We start from the raw sequence: 11,496 nt of genomic DNA, 5'->3' as shown, positions 1-11,496 counted from the left end.
GAAAGACGGAGAAGCTTCCGCATGTAAATTATACAGCTTCCCCATCTTAGCGTTCTCTAAACCGGAAGTAGCTGAAGAAGATGGAAGGGGCAAGAGAGAAAGAACATCTTTTGGCGTTAAAAGGTAATATTTACTAATTATTTTATCATTTAAATGTTTAAATATTGAAGTAAAATACAAACATATAATTTGATTAGCTGTCAGTAGTATTTTTATCCAGTGCTACCCCTGATAATTTGATATGTGACAGTGTATCGTCTGCTTGAGTTGAATATTTTTCCTCTGCTAATGATTTTTACTCCATAGAGCAGATACTGGATACAGTATAAAGAAAACAGTTACTAAAATAAGGCCAGATGCAGAATAACTTGATTGGGAACTACCTCTGAAAATAAATGTAAATGTAAAGATGTCAAACTATTTATAAATGACAAGCATGGTTCTTTAAACAGTTAAATTCACGATGGACAGTCTAGGTATTGGGTCAGTTTGCCCTAATAACGGATAACATGTTCGCCCTGGGTTTGTTCCTCCTGAGTTGGTTCCCCTGAGTTAAACTGGACCCCTGTTGTGTTCACTTATCGCTACACTGACAACAGGTATGGCTTAAATACAGTGGTCAGAATTCTGACCACAGGATTTAATAATTCGATGAAACTAGTACATCATGGACTATGTTTAATTATGTATTATACTGATAGCAAATCAAAGAAAAATTAGCACATTTATTTCCCTACTGAGTTCTTAAGGGAACAAAAGATACCGGCTCAGTGTCAAGAACATGTTAACACGCTCGTTGGTCATTTATCTGCACTACTACCATGGGGTTAATTAACAGATACTTGTTTATTTTGCGGCATTGCAGTATCAACATTTGAGGTCAATTTCCTATTGCTTTAATTGGCCAATTTTATTAGCGAATCGTTGAATTTGTAAGACTTGTCCAATTGATGCCAATGTGGCAAGTATGGACTGTCTGTGAATTCACTTAGTAACAGGTGCTACTGACTGTAAGATAAGCTGGTAGTGGTTGCAAGGATTTGTTTATTGATACAAATCCTTGCTGTTAGATACATGTACAACAACGTTTATGATATTGATACATGTATGTACATGTATATGTCAGTAATACTACAATCATCAGTTATTTTGCCAAATGCCCCTCATTTTAACAGGAACCAATCGATTTTTGAAATGATGACTTTATTTCTGATTATGAATCAGGGTCCATTTGCAGGTTTAACTGGTTTTGGTCTGACATGGTAGTTTTTCATGAAGTTGAATTAGAATCAACATACAACTTTTTTACATGTTCCCTATTATATGATTTTTCTAATATTAATACCAAATTATAGTTTTGACCCAAATTTCACGGTCTGCTGAACATTAAGAATGACACATGAAAAAGAAGATGTGGTGTGATTGCCAATGAGACAACTGTCCACAAGAGACCAAAATGACATGTTCAACTCACATCTGTCTGTCCTGCTTCAGGTTAAAGTTTTTGGTCAAGTTGGTTTTTGAAGAAGTTGAAGTCCAATCTTTTTGAAACTTAATACACATGTTCCCTGTGATATGACCTTTCTAGATTTAATGCCAAATTAGTGTTTTTACCACACATTTCATGGTCCACTGAACATAGAAAATGATAGTGCAAGTGGGGGCGTCGGTGTACAATGGACACATTCTTGTTTATATAGATCTACATGTACTGTTTAAGAATAAAGTGTCATTCTAAAAATGTAAACAGTTTTTTTTTGTGAATTAATACTTTAGAATTTGACGAATTGAATATTGTCATGATGATCAAAGACTAATTCATTTGTTTCCCTTAGACTTGTAAATGAGAGACAGAAGATTCCAAAATTTTTAGGTGTTACAAATGTATATTTGCAAGAAAACATATTTCAATGGGTATTTTTATACATTAGTATTCTGTCCCTAATTGACTATTGCTGTATTATTACGGTTGAATGTTAGAGTAAAGGGATACCAAGATTATCAAAACTAAAAAAGAAGGGCAGCAAGATGCAGATCCTTTATTTATCCCACTAATTCCCCTTATTTAAAGAACTTGGGTAAATGACAGTTGACAATAGAATTAAATACATTTTGTACCATAAATATTTACTTCTATATACATGTATATAAATGAATGTGTATGGAAGCACCTGACCAGTGTACAATGTTCAATGTATTTAAATATTTTTTCTTCTTTTTTTTCTTGATTCTTGATTTTTCACAACATGTACCTCTTAAACAGTTTTATATCTTGATAATAATAATACATTGAACTACTTGACTGTAAATTGACTATGTGTAAATATATCTATTTTGGATAATTGCATGTACAAAAAAAAAGTAATTTGTTTGTAAGATTCTTTGGGTAGATTATTTTATTGTAGCTAACTGTGTTTACCCTTTGTAAATAATTTGGACACCAACTTATGGAGAAAATCTTAAATGGGTGGGGTGGGGAGGGGGTTAAAGTTTTTCTAGAGTTATGCCATTGTTATTGCAAGGTAATTTTCACATAATACTGTATGCCACAACTTGAGTTAGCTTGGATAGATTTACTTGAAGTTTCATATAATTGTTGGAATAAGTGAACATAACACATAGTTTGATTATTGATAATTGAGGGGGGAAAACCAATTGATTACTATGTCATTCCAGAGTTATGGGACTTTGACCATCAGATGAAGAAAATATAATCTTGCAGTTTTTGATTACCTAGCTCCAGAATGCTTGTGTAAGGATTGGTGAAAGTAGAATTTGCTTTGGACTTTGAAACATTTTTAGTTTGTCATTCTGGAATTGAACTTTATAAGTCATATTTGATATTACCGGTATTCCTGTATAAGCTGTATACCTGAATTCTCATCCATTTATTTCAACTTATATTCCAAGTGAATACCATATGAATAAATATTCAATAAAAAATTAAATTAGAAAACTGAAATGGGTTATGACTATTAGGGGTACTCCAAACTTGGGGCAAAAAAATAGTATCCTGTCCACATTTACCTGTGAGTAGGACCTGTAAAATTATTCCAGCTTAAATGTTTTAGTGTTCATCAGCTGTTCTCGTCTCTTACTTACTTCTTTTCTGTCATCCCCTTTAAATTTCTCAAAGATCTTTGCTTCTGAAATTGGACCTCAGTGGCAGAGTGGTGTGAAGTGGTACAACTGCTGTTTAACTAGATGGACATCCCTGAGGTTGTTAGTTTCGAAATTTGCACATGTCAGGTGCCTTTGACTCCAATCTTAAAGGACCTAGATTGTCAGTTTCCTTTCAAAAGATTGGTGGTTTTCACAGGACACTCAGGCTTCCGCCACCAATAAAAACTGACCACATGAAATTATTGTTAAAAGTGGTGTTCAACACCAATCAATCAATCTCTTCTGAAACTGATGGGCAAAATGAAACCATGCATGACCTTACAAGGAAAAATCTTTTTTATTTTCTTAATAACTTGAGTTGTGCATGAACAATGTATATATACATGTAAATCTGACTGTAATATGTACATGCAGAGAGGATTTTTGATTCTCTTCAATTTTACATAGAATTGATGCTGAATTTAGCCAGTTTTAAAGGAAATTTTTCATTGAATGATAAACTTCTATATCCATATCCTATGAGGGTTTGTAATCTTTGTATCTCAGTTTTTCTTTCGTCATAAATTGCATTTTGCAGCTTTCTTAGTTAAATAATACAGACATCAGGGGACCTCTTGTTATCTCAAGGCTAGTTCCTGTTGATGTTAAACAATGCTAATGTACCAGTTGTTCTAAACAGCATGACTATAAGATAGATTTGGTGTCAGGATAGTAATTGTCACAGAACATTAGATAATGGACAAGCTTGGTAGTAAGCTAATGGAAGCTTACAATTATAGATTGTTGTATATCATGTAGAGAAATGTCAGGTCTATTCTCAGATTAGTGTGCTCAGATACTAAACAAAATATTGATTTTGGTTTTTCTTTTCATGATGGATCTTTTAGATTTCTTTGTTTGCTTCTGTTGATAAATCTGTCTTGTCAAATATTGATGTTTATGAAAAACAGTAAATATATTTCACTGAGTTTTATTTGTTGTGTGTTTTGTATCAATGGCAATATTTAAATTGTTCTGTGTTTTTTATAGTATATAAAAAAAATCTTTAGATTTTCTGGAATGCTTGTTTGCTTTACATGAAGTTTTTTTTGTTGAGATGATTTTAAATATTAATAATGAACATGTTGAAACAATCTTATATGTGTTTATTGGTAAATGCGAATAAATTATACATTTTTGTTTTTTTCAATGAAATTTTAATTAATGTCATTGTGATAAGACCCATAAAGGCAAGGATAAAAAAGAAATACATGCATATCTGCACTATTTAGTCAGAATGTTAAATGAGTAAAAGATTTTGCATGCCTATCAACCATATTGTTATTCTACTGTCAAAGACAATTTTCTGTTCATATTTTCGTTTGTTGTATGATACCTGAAGAATGCTTGCATGACAGGTCAGAATATTGTAAATTTTATTTTAGCCTATATTTTTGATATTTGCTGTGTCCAGCCTAGACTTGAAGTTACTACAATTCCCTTTCTATTATTTCTTACTTACTAATTAATATGTTTACTGACAAGTGCCCGCCTACTGATTGCCCTTGGAGAAAGGCTTCCTCCTGCAGTTGTCAGTATAATTGTAATCTCCTAGTTATAGCAGTAAAATTATTAAAGGGGCAAAATTGAAAAAAAAAGAAAAAACATAAAGAGGAAGGGGCATGTAGCAAGTCTATGTCCAGCCCTTTGTATGACTGTTTACTCATTGGTGACTAGACCTTCTGCTGCTCCTGGACTGCTGGACACACATTTGTCAAATATCCTCATGATATATACTCACTTGATGTTCTTTTGCATCTCCTATTTCATTTTCTCTCTAGCTCTAGGTTGATTTTTGAGATGTACTTAATTTAACAGTTTGCCATGACATTGACTTGATGATATATGCACACTAAGTTGCATATGTATATCTGTGTTTCTAATCTACTTATTAGAAGTTTGATGAATCTGTCTCCGAACCCTCACCATAGAATCCTATTGTGCTAGTCTTCACACTTAACCACAAGACCATCAATTACCTTAAGCAATAGTTAAACTTTTTTTTTCTCACTTTATTGATGACCAATTAGTGGCCTTCAGCTTTTTTCTGCTCTTTAGTCAGGTTGTTGTCTCTTTGATTCAATTCCCATTGCCATTCTCAATTTTATATTTGGGTTATTAAATGATGGTAAATTGTACCTGTCTGTTGGGCATGACCCTAACTTTCATGACCTTAATTTCATGGTTCATTGGCCAATGTTTAGATTTTGTGGTTTGATCTGTTTATCAGGTTCTCTTAGGGAGAGGGCCACTATATTTGGTGTATGGAATGACTGTACATTGTAAGTTGTACATGTGTCACTCTGTCAGGCATGGTTCATGGAACATTGGTAATCTTTATTTTAAATGTGATATTTGTAGTTAAACCTCTACAGATTTTCAACATGAATTCTATAATAAGTAAAACAGTCGAAACATTTAGTGTATCCATCTTGAGTCTTGTTATTTTTATTTGGAGATATAAACAGAGAATCTTGAAAAAGGTTTGTTACAAATCATGACAATACCAAATCACTATAATGATTGATACCCTTCTGGGACAAATAATGCCTATAGAAAATCAATATTGCATAATCATGTACTGGTAAATGATTTTTAGGATAATAAAGATTCTCAGTGGGGTATACTATGCCATAATAGAATAAGATCTTTTTTCTGCAGATATCAATTACCTTAAAACTGGCATAGAATAACCAATGTAAAATTTTAAATGAGGATAGCCGTTTGGAAAGAAACTATGAAGAACTTGACACAAATTGGTCTTATAAAATTTACACTTAGATCTTTCAAAAAAATATATGTTACAAAAATTTGTTCTTAAAAAACACTTTAGTTCCTCTAGAGTTATAGAACCTGTTTTTGAAAAGATTGGCATTTCAAATTTTGTATAATGATTTGTTTCCTTTCACTATTTCATATGAAATATTTATGTTTAAAGAAGACATTTACAAGAGAACAAGTATGGAACAGTCAAATGTCATGTGCTTACAGTTTTCTTATAGCAGAACAGCCTATCAGGCGCGTAGCTCCCTATACGCCAACACGCAGTTGCGTGCACATCGGTTCGGCATGCAAAACAAAATATTGCAAAATTAAAAATTTATAAATCAAATTTTACACTATGTTGTCACTTTTTTGATTGATGAAATGTCATTAAATAACGGCATTTGTTTCAAAATAGAAGTTTTATTGGAGATCATGCATGACAAAATTGGACACTGTAACTTCAAGATTTGAATTTGTTATACTCAGTCTAATACATGTAGTTTCGGAGCACATTTTACAGAGTACGGTTTATCTGTTTGGAATGAGATGTACCAATCGGCATTAGCTTTAAACCCTTCGATATCGTTGAAATTATGCCACGGCGATGTGTTCGAGAGACTACAAGAGCCAATCATCCTGCAAACACGCCAAAACAGTATTGGAAAGTCATTTTATTTTGCGTTTATAGACCATATGATAATGGAACTGGAGAGTGGAGTCGCGTCTGGTATTATCAGAAAATCGCTTCTTTGTGCCGTATCTGCTTCCTCGTGTTGTAGGAAATATAACAAACGAACAAATCTCAACATTGTGTGAGACATACGAAACTGACCTGGTATGTAATTTTGACGAATTGAATTGGGAGGTCGCTCGATGGCAAACACGTACGCTGGTTTATAACATCTTGCGAGTGTTACCGTGGTGATCTATCAGTGTACTACGTCAGTTGAAATCAAATGTACGATCAACAATGAACAATGACAGGTTATCATCGCTAGCATTACTGCATATTCAACGATATTTCAGTGTGAATACTGACAAATAAATAGAGAGGCTCGTTTCTGCCTAGACCCGAAGAGCAGATTTTGGACAATTTTGAGTAAATTCTGTATCAGAAAAATGTGTAGTTTATGTTTTCAATTAACCATGATTTACTTTATTCAGAAGCTTTATGAATAGTTTTACATTCATAAATTGTTTATAAGTCCTATCTACATGTAGCTCATCTTTCAACTGTCCTATGACCGAAAGCCGAAAAAAAACATTTTCCTGTATAAAAGGGTCCCAAAAATTTTTCGCCTCGCTCCGCTCGGCTACAGGTGCTTGCACATCATTTCTTTCTAGCTACGCCCCTGCCTATTAATGGCAAGTTAGCAGAAGTATGTTATTCTCTTGCCTTGAAAGACAAAGGGCTTTTATTCTGGGGCCTTAGCTAATACATTTTAGAAGGTAAAAGACCTTTATACTTTTAATCTTGCATATATATCTGAGGCATTATGTTTTCAAATTTTAGCTTGTATTTATTAAGTCATAGCAATGTTCTTGACCTTATTTTCATGGTTCTGCAACAAATTAAATACCTAACTAGTCACTAGGTTTTTTTATGGCCCATTTATGGGCATTATGTTTTCTGGTCTGTGCATCCGTCCATATTTTCACCTGTCCCGCTTCAGGTTTAAGTTTTGGTCAAGGTAGTTTTTGAGGAAGTTGAGGTCCTATCAGCGTGAAACTTAGTCCACATGTCCCCTATGATATGATCTTTCTAATTTTAATGCCAAATTAGAGATTTTACCCCATTTTCAAGGGCCACTGAACATTGAAAATGATAGTGCGGATGGGGCATCTGTGTACTGGGGACACATACTTGTTGCAAGTCCTTTAAGTTAATATGAGCCTATTTGTGTATTACGGGCATTATATTCTGTACCAAGTCAGGAATATGACATTTGTTTGATGTGTTTATTCTTTTGATTTTGCCATTTCATTAGGGACTTTGTTTTATGAATTTTCCTTAGAGTTCAGTATTTTTGTTATTTTACTTTTTATACGACCGCAAATTTTGAAAAAATTTTCGTCGTATATTGCTATCACGTTGGCGTCGTCGTCGTCGTCGTCGTCGTCGTCGTCCGAATACTTTTAGTTTTCGCACTCTAACTTTAGTAAAAGTGAATAGAAATCTATGAAATTTTAACACAAGGTTTATGACCATAAAAGGAAGGCTGGTATTGATTTTGGGAGTTTTGGTCCCAATATTTTAGGAATTAGGGGCCAAAAAGGGCCCAAATAAGCATTTTCTTGGTTTTCGCACTATAACTTTAGTTTAAGTTAATAGAAATCTATGAAATTTTGACACAAGGTTTATAACCACAAAATAAAGGTTGGGATTGATTTTGGGAGTTTTATTTTCAACAGTTTAGGAATAAGGGGCCAAAAAAGGGCCCAAATAAGCATTATTCTTGGTTTTGGCACAATAACTTTAGTTAAAGTAAATAGAAATCAATGAAATTTAAACACAATGTTTATGACCACAAAAGGAAGATTGGTATTGATTTTGGGAGTTTAGGTCCCAACAGTTTAGGAATTAGGGGCCAAAAAGGGACCCAAATAAGCATTTTTCTTGGTTTTCGCACCATAGCGTTAGTTTAAGTAAATAGAAATCTATGAAATTTAAACACAAGGTTTATGACTATAAAAGGAAGGTTGGTATTGATTTTGGAAGTTTTAGTCCCAACAGTTAAGGAAAAAGGGGCCCAAAGGGTCCAAAATTAAACTTTGTTTGATTTCATCAAAATTGAATAATTGGGGTTCTTTAATATGCGGAATCTAACTGTGTATGTAGATTCTTAATTTTTGGTCCCGTTTTCAAATTGGTCTACATTAAGGTCCAAAGGGTCCAAAATTAAACTTAGTTTGATTTTAACAAAAATTGAAACCTTGGGGTTCTTTGATATGCTGAATCTAAAAATGTACTTAGATTTTTGATTATTGGCCCAGTTTTCAAGTTGGCCCAAATCGGGGTCCAAAATTAAACATTGTTTGATTTCATCAAAAATTTAATAATTGGGGTTCTTTAATATGCCAAATCTAACTGTGTATGTAGATTCTTAATTTTTGGTCCAGTTTTAAAATTGGTCTAAATTAAAGTGCAAAGGGTCCAAAATTAAACTAAGTTTGATTTTAACAAAAATTAAATTCTTGGGCCTCTTTGATATGCTGAATCTAAACATGTACTTAGATTTTTGATTATGGGCCCAGTTTTCAAGTTGGTCCAAATCAGGATCTAAAATTATTATATTAAGTATTGTGCAATAGCAAGTCTTTTCAATTGCACAGTATTGTGCAATGGCAAGAAATATCTAATTTCACAATATTGTGAAATAGCAAATTTTTTTTTAATTAAGAGTTATCTTTCTTTGTCCAGTATAGTAAGCAAGAAATATCTGCAAGAATTTTTTTAATTGGAGTTATCTTTCTTTGTCCAGAATCAACTTAAATCTTTGTTATATACAATATACAATGTATATTCACTTTTTACTACCAACTGATAAATTTAAATAATCTTTACCATTCAGTGATAACAAGCAGTTTTTTTACATCATGTATTTAAATGAGTAGTAATTGTTGCAAACTCCATTAGAATATTTTAATTGAAATTAGTTTTGGAATAAGGGAAAGGGGGATGTGAATAAAAAATTGGGTTAAATTTTTCTCATTTGAAATTTCATAAATAAAAAGAAAATTTCTTCAAACATTTTTTTGAGAGGATTAATATTCAACAGCATAGTGAATTGCTCTAAGAGAAAACAAAAATTTTAAGTTCATTTGAATACATTCATTCTGTGTCAGAAACCTATGCTGTGTCAACTATTTAATCACAATCCAAATTTAGAGTGGATTCCAGCTTGAATGTTGTGTCCATACTTGCCCCAACCGTTCAGGGTTCAACCTCTGCGGTCGTATAAAGCTACGCCCTGCGGAGCATCTGGTTTCTGTATATATGGAAATATGTAAAGGAAAACATGTCTGTCTTGACAGTGTTTACCTGACTTGCTTCATTTCAATTTTTATTGGTTAATGTTAAGTTTATATGAATTGGTTTATTTCTCAGATACATACACTATAATATAAGCAGTACTGAGTCAACTACATTTGAAATATGGAATAACTGCCAGAATTGCATGTCTGTCTTGCAGGGTTCACCTTACCTTGACCTCAAACAGTATGGTTTATTGGTAAATTGGTTTTGAAGTACTGCTATAAGCAGTGATCCAGCTATAGTTGGTTTATGAAATGATTGTATCTGTCTAGTGGGGTTCATCTTACCTTGACCTCATTTAATTGATTTGTTCATTCCATGTTCAGTTTTCATGTAAAGGGTTTGTTACCCCATTACTATAAGCAGCAGGTAAACTATACTTGGTTGAAAAAATGATTGTAAGATGTACATGTCTCACTCTGTTTGTAACTAAGGGTTTATCTGACCTCGACCTCTTCTTTGGTCAAGGTTAAGTTATCCTGGATAGGTTTGATTTTCTGATACTTAGAGCAGTAGCCAATACATGTTCATTGTAGGTCAACTATATTTGATGTAAAGCATGATTGTATGGTTTATACATGTATGGTTGTCTGGAAAGATTTATCTGACCTTGACTCCATTATAATTGTTTTTTTGGGTCCATTTTAATTTATCCTGAATATGTTACTGTAAGTTCAGAAATTTTTTAGAGGTTTTTATTATTGCGAAAAATGCGACAGAGTTGTAAACTAAATAATTTAAATTTGCATTTTGTAATATTTTATATGTCAATATGATTGAAACAGGATTTTAATAAGTTTAAAATGACAAAATCACAATAATAAACGCAAGCAATAATTTCTGAATTTACAGTAGTTCTTTTGTTACTGCATGTATAAACAGTGAGTAGGTCAATTATATTTGATGTATATAATGGTTGTATGTACATCTTGAAGGGTTTACATAATTATCTGACCTTGACCTCATTTTAATAGTTCATCATGTTCATTGGCTATTAAATATTTGTGGTTAGGCCAGATACTTAGATACCATAAGCAAAAGATCAACTATATATATATATATACATAACCATTTCTGACCTTGACCTTATTTTAATGTATCTTGATATTTAGTTTATGTGATATCAGCATTTTCAAACCATCATCTGAAAAACTTTCATCAATACCAGAATAATGTATAAAGAACTGTTTGAATTGTTTTACATTGTCTTATCGGGGGCTTTTATATCTGACTATGCGGTATGGGCTTTGCTCATTGTTGAAGGCCATACAGTGACCTATAGTTGTTAATGTTTGTGTCATTTTGGTCTTTTGTGGATAGTTGTCTCATTTGCAATCATACCACATCTTCTTTTTTATATGTACAGAAATACATGGAAACAGCTTCTTTTGAAATTTTGGATTCAGTAATGTTCCCAAGTTGTTACAGATGATTGGTTTTATTCCTATAACATGCAATAAGATATGTTCAACATGCATGCCGCTGAGTAGCTTTCCCTGTACCTCAGTAAATACAGATACAATATAAAAGCA

General features: G+C 32.7%; 1 protein-coding gene across 1 annotated transcript in view; it reads left to right on the top strand.

The window, feature by feature from the left end:
* The first annotated feature begins 7 nt into the window (after window positions 1-7).
* LOC134681697 (trafficking protein particle complex subunit 13-like) overlaps window positions 8-11,496 on the top strand; it is a 77,555-nt gene continuing 66,066 nt past the window's right edge. Inside the window, exon 1 of the mRNA XM_063541347.1 lies at window positions 8-123. Within this exon, the coding sequence (XP_063397417.1) occupies window positions 81-123 (43 nt within the window). The 5' untranslated portion in view covers window positions 8-80. The remainder of the gene's footprint in view (window positions 124-11,496) is intronic.

The sequence above is a fragment of the Mytilus trossulus genome, chromosome 1, assembly GCF_036588685.1.
Source record: "Mytilus trossulus isolate FHL-02 chromosome 1, PNRI_Mtr1.1.1.hap1, whole genome shotgun sequence".
Taxonomy (NCBI): domain Eukaryota; kingdom Metazoa; phylum Mollusca; class Bivalvia; order Mytilida; family Mytilidae; genus Mytilus; species Mytilus trossulus.
The sequence above is the reverse complement of the archived record's forward strand: the minus strand, read 5'-3'. Positions and strand labels throughout refer to the sequence as shown.